Source organism: Acanthisitta chloris, unplaced genomic scaffold (genome assembly GCF_000695815.1).
Source record: "Acanthisitta chloris isolate BGI_N310 unplaced genomic scaffold, ASM69581v1 scaffold4796, whole genome shotgun sequence".
Classification (NCBI taxonomy): domain Eukaryota; kingdom Metazoa; phylum Chordata; class Aves; order Passeriformes; family Acanthisittidae; genus Acanthisitta; species Acanthisitta chloris.
In genome coordinates this window covers 3075-15414 of record NW_008678562.1, presented here as the reverse complement: position 1 = coordinate 15414, position 12340 = coordinate 3075, and the positions used below count along the sequence as shown (strand labels likewise).

At 46.5% G+C, this 12340-nt stretch overlaps 1 protein-coding gene across 1 annotated transcript in view; it reads left to right on the top strand.

The window, feature by feature from the left end:
• The window catches only part of SUGP2 (SURP and G patch domain containing 2), a gene marked incomplete at its 5' end in the record, with an annotated part of 10137 nt that extends 4130 nt beyond the window's left edge, over positions 1–6007 (top strand). Inside the window, 8 exons of the mRNA XM_009076925.1 lie at positions 1–31; positions 1026–1528; positions 1722–1833; positions 2390–2607; positions 2788–2898; positions 3678–3742; positions 4454–4590; positions 5887–6007. Coding sequence (XP_009075173.1) covers positions 1–31; positions 1026–1528; positions 1722–1833; positions 2390–2607; positions 2788–2898; positions 3678–3742; positions 4454–4590; positions 5887–6007 — 1298 coding nt within the window. The remainder of the gene's footprint in view (positions 32–1025; positions 1529–1721; positions 1834–2389; positions 2608–2787; positions 2899–3677; positions 3743–4453; positions 4591–5886) is intronic.
• Positions 6008–12340: the final 6333 nt, after the last annotated feature.

Sequence of the window (12340 nt, the reverse complement as noted above, 5' to 3'; positions counted from 1 at the left end):
GGAATGCCCAGAAGAACTGCCCTGAGTACTGGTGGGTGTGTTTGAACTGTGTGGGTATTGCTGAACAAGCCGATGAAGTAGTCAGGTGGGGGTTGGTCTCTTCTCCCAGGCAACCAGCAGCAGGACAAGGGGGCACAGACTCAAGCTCTGCCAGGGGAGGGTTAGGTTGGATATTAGGAAGAGATTTTTTTACACAGAGAGCGCAGTCAGGCATTGGAATGGGCTGCCCAGGGAGGTGGTGGATTCACCATCCCTGGAGGTTTTCAAGGTGAGACTGGATGTGGCACTTAGTGCCATGGTCTAGTAACCATGGGAGAATTGGACTTGATGCTCTTGGAGCTCTTTTCCAACCTAGTTGATTCTATGATTCTGTGATTTGGGATGGATTTAATTGGATGCATTGTCTCACTCCATGGGTGACAGATCAAAGCCTGTTGTATATTTAATCAGATTCCTTCAAAACGTTTCCTGAGCTAATTATACTTCCTGAGATCCTGGAAGTTGTCCTGGTGCCTCTGTTTTGTCTAGTAGATCACATGCCTTTTGATGTGTCAATCCTGACTGTTTGTCACTCCCAACACAACATGCTAGAAGCAATTTGCAGTTAGGAGATGAACACGGGAGGCAAATGCAGTTGGTAGAAACATCCAGCAAGGTAACAGGCTCAGGGATTTAGTGTTCTATGAATAATACTGGAAAAAGGAAAGCTGAGACACTTCCAAGTGTAATGATCCTTTAATATGACAGGATCTCTTCATGTGTGAGCTGCAGCATAGCTGATTAATTACCACCCAGATGATTGATGTCAAACCCCTCCATTATTTATCTGCTTGGCACACTTTGCTTGCTGCTTTACACGTGGACTTGGCTGTTACTGCAAGCAAAACCTGCTCAGGCTCACATTAGCACAGCAGCTTGTGTAAACAGCTGGAGAAAAAGGATGGATTGCTGCATTTCTGACGTGAAAATCCCAGTTAGTTGTGCTTTCAGCTTGGCTTTCATGTTGTCTGTGTGATTCTCTGCAGGTTCCTGTCTGATGAGGACAGTCTGGAGTACAAGTATTACAGACTGAAGTTGTCAGAGACACAGAGGCACTTGGCAGCAGGGAAGGAGGCAGGAGGGGAGGGCAGGACACCCCAAGAAGCTGCCACAGAGTCAGTCAGGGCCATGCTGTATGCCAGGAGAGTTGCAAGCATTAAGAGAAGACTGTTTAAAAGGAAAAAGCTTGGAATGATCCCCCAGCATGGTACCCGAGGAAGGAAGGTGAGGAGAGCAACCATAGGGACACAGACTGTGCTGTCAGCTGGAACAGTGCTGAAGCACCAAGACAAACATCTTCCAGGTTCAGAGCAGGCAAAGGATTCTGTGTCAGGATCCAGCCTGGCTGAGAAGAGCTCTTCCCTCAGCACCACCTCACAGGGTGCCACCAGCTCCGAGGCCTCTCTGCCAGCAGAGGAAAGGACAGAATCTGAGGAACTGGCCACGTCACCAGAGCTTTTCCCACCTTTGGCCTCTCAGTTTCCTGATGGTAAGTGAAGATTCAGGATGAGATTTGAAATTTCTCATAGAATGAAAAGAAATGCAATGAAATTTCCTCATGTAATCTGCTCTAAGAGAAAATTTTCTGCTGGAAATTCTTTTGCTGAAGTAGATATTTCTCACCTGACCTCCCAGTGATGCAGGTTTTGGAGGGAGCTAAGAGAACATTCTGTTTCTTGCAGTGGATGCCAAAACCATGGAAACTGCAGAGAAACTTGCCAAGTTTGTTGCTCAGGTAGGACCAGAAATCGAGCAGTTCAGCATAGACAACAGTGCAGATAACCCAGACCTGTGGTGAGTAACTGCATTGGGCTGTCAATGAGCTGATCAGAAACACCAAAATGCTGCTTTTTGGGGTGGGGGTTTTTTTCCTTGCCTGTAATTGTTTGCTGAATGTCTGTTTTTATCCAGTGTGTTTAGGAACAGAGGATTTGGGGCAATTCTCCCTGTTGTCTTCAGCACCTCCATTAATGGTGAATATCTGAACCCCCCAAGAGCCAAACCCACTTCTCCCAGTGCCTCCATGCGCTGAGAGATGTGTTTATTCCTTTGACACCCTAAGCAATCAGCTTGAATCTTGCACCAATGTTCTGCCCAAGGATTGGGAGGGTTAACTATGCTGAATTCTTTCCCAGCACAGTTTGGGAAGTGCAAGGAAACATCAGTGCAAGAATCGAAGAGAATCATTGCTGTTTGTGGTGCCTGTGCTTGGGGAATCCTCCAGTTCTGCACAAACACACCTGGAATGAGCCCTCAGAAATTAATCAGAGAGTGATTTTTTGATGTCTTGCTTCATCCCAGCTAAGGGAAATCTCTCTCTGATACTGTTTCCCCTGTGACTGTTGCTCAGGTTTCTCCAGGATCGAAACAGTTCTGCCTTCAAGTTCTACCGAATGAAAGTCTATGAGTTGTGTCCTTCCATCAACTTCAGTGCTGTGCCTGAGGCAGCTGATGCTGGGGAGAGTGCTAAAGCTGGAGACAGGAACCTGGATATCTCTGAAGAGGAAGAGGAGGAGGAAGAAGAGGAAGAAGACAACGAGGAGGAAGCTGAGTTTGAGGAGGAAATCTCCCAACCCTCAGAAGAAATGGAGCAAACAGAGGAGGGAGAAGAGGATGACATGGCAGCAGGTAGAAGTGTGGAAAACCTAAGTGAAGAGATGATTTCCAAACCAGGAGAGGAAATTCCCTCAGGGGAAATGCAGCTTTCCAGCTCAGCTGATGGGGCTGTACCAAATCTGTCAACACAGGCACCTCCTGCCCCTGGCAGCCTCTTCCCTCGCAAGCGCATCAGCAGCAAGTCCCTGAAGGTTGGCATGATCCCTGCATCCAAGAGGATCTGCCTCATAGAGGAGCCAAAAGGTCAGTGTTGCTGAAGGGAAATGTTGTCCTTTCCAGGGCAGAATTCCTGGATTTTAGCTGTTTTGCTGCTGGTTGTTATTGGCTGAAAGAATTACCCAAAATCACAGAATATTCAGCGTTGGGAGAGACCCATGAGGGTCATGGAGTGAAACTCTTAGCTTCCATTTCTTTACTAGAACTTCAACAGAAATTCCATTTCTTATGTAGAAATTCCATTTCTTTGATACCAATTCCATTTCTTGGCCAGAGCTTCCATTTCTTGGATGAAAGAAATTTCATTTTGAAGTTGAGAAACTCCAGCATTCCCTTTTAAACTGCACCTAACTCCTAAACTCCTCTCCAAACCCAAAGGTGAATTCATTGCTGTTTCAGTAATGCACTTAAACAAATTGAGGCCCTGAAATAGATATTTATACCCTTTGATAAACTTTTTCCCTCTGCAACTACTGCAAAAAGTGACATTTCTTCGCTACAGAAATAATCCACCATGCACTTTTAAATATTCAGGTAAGGAGAACCTGAATAAATCCTGTCACAGGTTTTGTGTTACAGTTCACAGATGTTCAGATATATTCAACAGCAAAGTTGGTGTCAAACTTCATTCCTCGAACACCCTCTGAGTATAGATCTAATTTCTTCCTTTCACTTCGTTCTGAGCGTTTTGGTGGTTCTGATTCCAAGCCAGGGTGTTGAGTGGAAGTCCCACCTGAGCTGTGGTTTGGGTTTCTGGATTGAAATGTGTTTTGGCAGCTGAATTTTGGCTCTGGTTTGCCTTGCAGTGCATGAGCCCGTGCGAATCGCCTACGACAGGCCCCGGGGCTGCCCCGTGGTCAAGAAGAAGAAGGTGAGGAGCAATCCTGGCTGGGTTTGCAGCAGCCAGCCCCTGTCCCTGCCATGAAATCCAACTGAAACCTGAGTTACCTGAGCCTGGAAGAATCCTCAGGGTTTGGTTTGGGCTTGGGAAAGTGTGGGATAAATCTGAGCAGAGCTGTGGGTCCTGGTGGGTTTGGGTGTGAAGTGTCTGGGCCAAGATGAGACATGTCATGGCTAGGAAAGCTGTTAGTCTGAAAGGGAAGGAAAGGAAAATAAAGGGAAGGAAAAGGAAGGGAAAATAAAGGGAAAGAAAAGGAAGGGAAAATAAGGGAAGGGAAAAGGAAGGAATCAATAAAATCCATCTAGGTTTTCAAGATTGGTGAGATGTTATTTGCCTCTGTGTGTGTAACAGGATTCAGCCATCAGACCCTTCCATATCTGTTGGTAAAAGCATAATTGCCTTAAAAACACAGAGGTGAATTCTTTGCTGTTTTAATGTTGTAGCTAAACAACTTTAGACCCTGAAGCAGATGGTTTTTTTACCTGGCCATACAGGTGTTCCCCTTGGCTAGCCTTGTTTCTGTGCAGCTCCTGCAGTGCTGCTCAGCAGATATTTCTGTCTGTGCAGAAACTCAAACTCACTCCGTTCACGTCGCGCTGGGGGTGGATTGGAGGCATTTTTAATCCATGATCTCCCTGGCTAACAAACTCCCTTTGTTTGTCTGTTTCTCCCTCTCCATAGAAACCTAAAGATCTGGAGTTCTCCCACAAGAGGCTGACACACAGGAATGTGGGCTTCCAGATGCTGCAGAAGATGGGCTGGCAGGAGGGACACGGTCTGGGCACGCGAGGGAAAGGCATCAGGGAGCCTGTAAAAGTGTATGTAAGGGGAGCACACACAGGTCTTTGTTCCTCCAAAAGGGCCTTGGCAGTGCTGGTAGCACAGCTCGGGGGGAGCCAACAGTGTGCACAGGTGGCCAAGGGCATCTTTGCCTGGCTCAGGCCCAGTGTGGCAGCAGGACTAGGGCAGTGCTTATCCCCCTGGACTGGGCACTGGGGAGGTCCCAGCTCAGTGCTGTGCTCAGCTTGGGGCACTCACTGCCCAAAGGCCATTGAGGCTCTGGAGAGAGTCCAGCCAAGGGCAACGAGGGCAGCAAAGTGGGGAAGGGCTGAGGGAAGTTGGGTTGGTTAGCCTGGAGAAGAGGCTCAAGGGTCACCATAGAACCAGGACACATCCATAGGGTCAGGACCCATCCATAGGAATGAGGAAGGGCTGAGGGAATTTGGTTTGTTCAACCTTGAGAAGAGGCTCAGGGGTGACCTCCTGGCTCTCTCCAACTCCCTGCCCGGGGTGGAGAGAGGTGAGGGATGTGTGTCCTGCCATGGCTGCAGGGAGAGGATAGAGGGAATGGCCTTGAGCTGAGCCAGGGCAGAAGCAGGTTGGATGTTAGGAGAAATGTTTTCTCTGTCAGGGTGTTCAGGCACTGGGATATTGCTCAGGGAGGTGGTGGAGTCACCACCCCTGGAGGTGTGTAAGAGGCCTCTGGATGTGGCACTGGAGGATCTGGTTTAGGGGTTTCAGCAGGGACAGGTTAATGGTTGGACTTGATGATCTTAGAGGTCTCTTCCAACCTTGGTGATTGTGTGAATCCATGATTTGGCAGCTCTGGAAAGGGCTGGGATGCTCCAAGGAGCTCTGTCAGGGGTTTAGCACACAATGTTGTCCTCAGGATCTCCTTGACAACGCATCAGGCACAGAAATGTAGGTAGAACTGAGGAGTGTCACACACAGAGTTAGGCAGCAAAGTTATTGTCACTCTCATGATGTGATTTATTCCACTGCCTATGGAAAGAGGTAAGTGCAACTGCCAGAAGGTAAGTGTGTTCCTTCCTCTCAGAACTACTTTGGGGTTTTAACCTCTATTTTGTCATTTAAAGTTGCTGTATCCAGTGTCCACTGCTGCCAGAGAATGGATAATACCTCCCTATGGATAATCCCTCCTTGTGGGTAACATCTCCTTAAGGGTAATACCTCCTTATGGCTAACATCTCCTTCACTCCCTGACTCAATAAGGAGCAGAAACTGTTTATTTCTCCCTCCACCCATTTAACTAACTTTCTAGTTCTCCTCTGTCCCAGGCTGAGAGTGTTCTAACTGTCCATTTTGCTCCCTAGGGGTGCTACCTCTGCAGGGGAGGGCTTGGGTGTTGCAGGGGAAGAAAATAAAGAAGATGCATTTGATGTTTTCCGTCAGAGAATGATACAAATGTACAGGCAGAAAAGAGCAAGTAAATAGGTATGTGCCACGGCCACCTCTGCATTCCTGCCAAATCCCAGGGCTTTGCAGTCTGCCTTTCCCCACAAATATTGCTGTTTCCATGAGTGTGTCTGGGTCTTAAGGTGTCAGGAGAATCCAGAGCTGCTCAAGTGCTTTGAACTGCTGAATTACCCCAAATCTTGCTTTCTAGGTTGGCCATAAGAGACTCTAAAGCACATGGAAAAGCAAAGCTGCTGTGGGAAAGATCTTCAGCAGAGTGTGCCAGTGTGAAGAGCACTTGGTTCTGTAGTAGTGGAACTTGAATATTTAATGGATTAAAATCTCCAAGGTTCAAGTTAGTCTTGTCTCGTGCAAGCTAACAGCTTGGGGGTCATCTTCTGAGGAAGGAGCAGCTGGTTTTGTGCTGGGAAGTGCCTGTTTACCTCTTTCTTTGGCCAGGTTTGGGGATGAGGTGGCTAAGCAAAAGGTGGAATAAGCAACATGGAGAACAGGACTAGTGTGGTTTGGTTCTGATCCTTTCTGACACCAAGAACCTGCTTCAATTCAGATCTTTCACAAGGCAGTTCAGATTTATTACACTGCATTTTGCTTCCAGTCTCCTCCTGCATAAAGCAGTTTCTTCTCCTCCACATACCAGTTTTGAGAAGAGTCTCCACCTGTGTGTTTGTTTGGGGTAGGAGTCCAGACTTGGAGTGAGGATGAGTAACCCAAGTCTACCAACACTAAACTCTTCCCTGAGAACCTCAGCTTGAAGGTTTCTCATTGCGGTGAGCAAGTAGTGCATTTTTCAGTGTCCTTTTTGTTTTGGCACAAATTTGCAGCTCTTCTCCAAGAAATTCTTGAAGGATTTCTTGCCTTCTAAGAGGAGTTTTAAGTCCTGAGCAGGTGCAGTTCATGTGTTGAAGAAAATACTTGGAAAGCAGCTGAGAGTGGAGCATCAGTTTTATGAGAGCATCAGCTTAGAGAGTGATTTCTGTTCACTATTTCCTTTGCAAAGTTCTTGCATTGAAAAATCCCAAGACAAGACAAAAAAACTTGTACTTTTAAGGAACTGTTCCAGAACCCACTGAAAGAGAAGACTGGATTAAGCAGCCCAAAGCATTCCCTGCTTGGTGAAGCAGCTCTGAAGACATGGAAGACTGAACAGCGTTCCCAAGCTCTGCTCATTCATCTTTGCCTTGCAGCTCACTGAGGGATCTGTGGTCACTTTACTGAGAGGGACAGAAGTGAACACTGCACTTTTGAGTGCTTTCTCCATCACTGCCCTGGCTCAAACCAGTCCCAAGTCTTCACTTGGCTGTTGCAGACCCAACTCTGCCTCCCTGGAGTTGCCCTTAAAGAGCTGCTCTGGTGTTTTGCTGCCTCACTGCTCTTTCCATCCTGCTGGAGCTCGTGGCACACCACTAAGAGCACCCACAGGAACGTGGCAGCAGCTCAAGTTCCTGACAAATATGCAAGAAAATGTGTTCTAAATATGTTCTTTAGTGCTCAACTTGCCTGTGCCTGCTGTTTAAAGAGCAAAGTGATACTCTTCCTCCATTCAAAACTGCCTGAAATGGGAGTGTCTTCCTTTGCAGTCTAGAGCAGCAATTTTTCCTGGCTTGTAACAACCAGTTTTAGCTCATTAATGCAACATGGTTTTTTTTTTGCTTTGCTGTCTTTGAAACCACGAGCAACAAATCCTGGTGGTGTGTAATGTTCTCCTCACTCAGTTTGAGTTGCCTTGAAGCACAAAAATCACTGAATAACACCACAAAAGTACAGAAAAATAAACCAGTGGATCTGTTTTCCTGTGAGCATCACCTGTGTCTTCACCTCCACAGTGCAAGAAGCTGAGGCACAAAGGGGGAGAAGTACAGCCAAGTTGATCTGGTTGTCAGATTTAAGGAGAGGTGAGAGCTCAAGATGTTGGAACCCTTGATGGTTTGGACCACAGGCTGCTCAGAAGATCATCCCTCAGGGTTTGGCAGTGGCTGCTTTGCTGCTTTGGGTGTATTTTTCACTGCCTCTCTCTTCCCTGGGCCTAACCAGCAGTGTCAAACCTGAGCCTTTCCCCACAGAGATCTCTCAGTGCCAAGTCTGGTTTGAGTAACTCTGTACCCAGCATCGTTGGCCTCTGATTTATTCCTCAGCTCCATTCCAAAGGGTTTAGCTTGTCTTTTAGTTCAGGGATGAAACTGCCACTGTTGCTGTTCACAGTTTGTGTTTCTCTGCAAAACTTCTACTTCACCTCTTCTTTCCCAGTCATGTTTTGGAAAGATTCTTGATTATGTGTTGCATTACTGTCAAGGTGGAGGTTCAGGCTGGCTTGAAATCCACTCTCAGCCCAGCCCAGCACCGTGTGCTGCTCTGCTTTGACCCAGTTCAGTGTGCACAGCACCTTTTGGGGTGCATTGCTGGGAGAGCTGCTGGAAAACACTCCCATCCTTCCTGAGGGAGTTCAGTTTGGAGTGTGATGCTGCTTGACAATAAAGGTTGGGCTAATCCTAACCTTCTGCCCCGGATGGAAGTAGCATGTTCTGTCTTTCTTAACCCTGGACACGACCTGACTGGAGCTGAGATTCCAGTGCTGCTCCCCAAGTGGGTTGGAGTTCCCTTTGCCACTCTGATCTTGTTTTGCCAAGAGCTGAGCTCCCCCTCCTCTGGCAGAGGGAATCCCTTTGATTTGGACCTGCTTTTGCAGGCACTTTGCAATACTTTGTACATGTGAAACGTTTGTTATGCAGATGCCTTTGCCCTGGTGGAGGTTTACTAGCTTCTTTTCTGTTATTTTAGTTCCAGGCTCTCTTCCATGAAGACCTCAAGCTTCAGTGAACATTTTAACTAACTTCAGTGGTGTGTCTGCTGTCTTTTGGTTGGGTTTTGCCCTTAACCCTGTAGAGAATTGGCTGGTTTCTGTGGCAGATTGGCAGCAGTGCTGAGCTAGTGGCAAATGCTTTATGTTCTGGAGAACTGACATTTCCTTTGCGTGTAAGTAAACCTGTTAGCATCGTGAAGCCTTTCATAGCTGCAATAAATGTAGAGCTAAACAAGTTCTGGTTTAAATGTTTTTTGCTTGTGAATTTGGCCATTTGGAAGAGATATGCATCCTTTTGGCACTCAGCAGTGGGGTTGGGGTGTCCTGGCAGTGTTAAGGGAGGAGGATTTGGAATGGCTGAGGGGAGGAAAGATCCCTCTGATCTGTGCTGCTAAATGTCTCTTGTTGAGAACACACCAAATCACGTTTTTGTTACTTTCTCACGTGGCTTTTGGTGCATTAAGTCCACGCTCACAGTGTTATTGTCCACATGAACCCTTGTGGAATGGCAGTTTCCCCTGATACCTCTCTCTGATTTCCTTGCTGTACTGACTTGAAAGCAGCAAAACTTTCTCTTTCCATTTGTGTGTGGTTTACTGTTGCCTTTCAATCCAAATTCCTTTTTTTTTTTTTTTTTTAAGGCAGGAGGCTGAGGAGTGGGGGGAAATGGCAGCAAACTCAAATTTAACCCTTGTGCAGCCTCTTCTTTGCAGGGGTGAAGGGAGAGCTCCTGGTCCTCCTGCCCCTTGCTGGGATACTGCCAGCCAGGAAAAAGCTTTACAGAGCCAAGGTCAAGCCCTGGCTACACTTTTTCCTCCTTTTCCTTCCAAAATGTACCCTCTGTCAGGACCTGGTTCTAGAAGTAAGGACATTTGCTCTCGTTGGAGAGAAATGAGGAGATCCCCATTTTTGGGGGAGGTGCCCTAGAGCTACAGTCAGTGAATCACTGTTTGCAGGAATGTGTTGGACTCCTTGAGGTGTTTTCAGGGTTGGTTTTGGGTTTATTTCTCTTTTTTTGCCTTCAAAGCTTTTCTTTGGTGTAACCCAGTGACATTTGTCCTATTTATTTCTGGGATGTTTTAGAACCATCCTCAGTGTGTGAACACTAAACCTGTGCTCAGATGGTATTTCTCCAAATCAGTGTACAGTATTTTTTTCTATGGATATTCCATTCTGCTTTAGTTGTGCCCAAAGAAAGTCTGGACTCAGAAATTCCAGTATTGCTCTTTTGGATTGTTTTCTAGCCTACAAACAGGTATATTTTCTAGTTCAAATGCCTGAAATATCAGCTTGAACTCTGCATATCTCATGACTGAGTGGCCAATCACAACCAGACTGTAGATTTGAGCAATAATAAACACCTGAAGTGAGAATCTGCTCAAAGAACACTAGGGTACTTCCAAAAGAAATAGGTTTTTTTTTTTGTGAACCTTGTTAAGTAGGAAACTTGCTGAATTGCAGCAAGTCTGGAAACTGTTTGCATTATCTGTGGGCAATAAAGTTACTGCTGTTTAAGAAACTGCTGCTGCACAGTGTGTTCTCTTCTCAATCCCACAATGCTGGGGGTTGGAAGGAGCTTAAATTCCATCCCATCCCACCCCCTGCCATGAGCAGGGACACATTCCACCAGCCCAGGATGCTCCAAGCTCCATCCAGCCTGGCCTGGAACACTCCCAGGGATGGAGCAGTCACAGCTGCTCTGGGAAATCCATCCCAGCCCCTCACCACCCTCCCAGAGAGGAATTCCTTCCCAATATTCCATCTGTCCCTGAACAGTGGAACAGGAGAAATGGCAGTGGGAACCCATTCCCTGTGTCCTGTCCCTCCATCCCTTGGGAATAGTTTCTCTCTCTCTTGTCTTGCCTTGGGGCCTGAGGTTTTTATGAGGATTTGAATTCCAAGTGTGAAACACAGAGATGTTTCCACCTCCTTGGTGTAGCTATGTGAACATTTGGTTTAACTCCATCTTCAATTCTCCTTCAGTTTGTGCTCTGGAGCTCTGTGATTATCCCAAACCACAGAATTAAAACCATGTTGATTATTACACTTGAGCTAAGCCCCCAAAAAAACCTCACTCTGAGCTGGTTCTGCTTCCTGCCCTTAACCCTCTCAGGCCAAGTGGCAGAATGAAGACTCTGAGAATGAAACTCTCACTGCTAAGAGGTGGAGAAATGTGACCTGATGGATTAAATAGCAGTTTGGGGAAGTTACTGGTGTTGCAGAAATCCCATGGCAGATCACATCCTATTAAATCTGTCACAGCTTTAGGCTGTTGTTCTGCACATTTCTGACATATTTTCAAGAGATCACTTTAAAAGGAGCTTATTTATCAGCAACCCTTTCAAATTACTTTCATTATGTCTAGTAGGACTGGGAAATTCATTATTTTCAGGTAAAATTGTGGGGGTGTGATCAGATGTTCTTCCACAGTGACTTTGTAATGAGCTGTGAGGTAAATTGCTGTTATTTGTGACACAACACACATCTCTTCCCTCCACTTATGTCTCCTTAAAGTCAGCCTTGTCTAAACTCTTGCATATTTTATGTTTAATTAGGCAATCAGTGGGACAGTCAGGGAACCTCAGCAAGCTGAGCATTGTGCAGACATCAAAGCCTTCCTGGGAAGAGGTGTCAGGAACAAGGCAGAGTTGAGGCACACAAAGGTGAAGTGATTTGTGCACGTGAGGAGAAATCAGGTTAAAATCTGAAAGTCTTAAACTTTTAGTCCTGTGTTCACTCTGTTATCTGTCAGTGGGAATAAGGGCAGGAATATAGTCATAGAATCATAGAATCACTCAGGTTGGAAAAGAGCTCCAGGATCATCAAATCCAACTCTACTGTGGTTACCAGACCATGGCACTAAGTGCCACATCCAGTCTCATCTTAAAATCCTCCAGGGATGGTGAATCCACTACCTCCCTGGGCAGCACATTCCAATGCCTGATCACTCTCTGTAAAAAATCTCTTCCTAATATCCAACCTAAACCTCCCCTGGCAGACCTTGAGTCTGTGCCCTCTTGTGCTGCTGCTGGTTGGGGCAGTTGTGCCAGTCTCTGAGGCAGAAACCTGTGGATAAGCAGAAGAATCCTGGTTTAAGGCTGGATTTGCTCTTCTGTTCCTGTTGGGTTGCAGCTCCTACAATGGTCATTTGTCTCTGCCTTGGAAGAGCAGAGAAATCAGCCCAAACCCACAGGGCTGGGAATTCAGCCCTGGCCTCAGAGGGACCAGGCAGGGGAAGGAATCAGTCCCTGTTTGACATGAGAGACACAAAGGGATCAACTTCCTTCCCAAATGGACACTGATCCACTTTTATGTCATGCTGGGGTTGCCCAATTAGAGAAATTAATCCTGCAGCAGCTAATAATACTCAGCATTTAGTGCTTTCACCTTCAGACTCTCTGTTTAATCTACGAATAGCAACTAATTAAGTCTCCCAGTGCCCCAAGAGGCTTTTGCTATCCTCATTTTCCACGGGAGGTTAAATCACTTGTCACTGGCCATAGCACTATTGGTGTCAGATCTGCTGCTTTGTTAGCAGCTCCTGAGTCATCTTC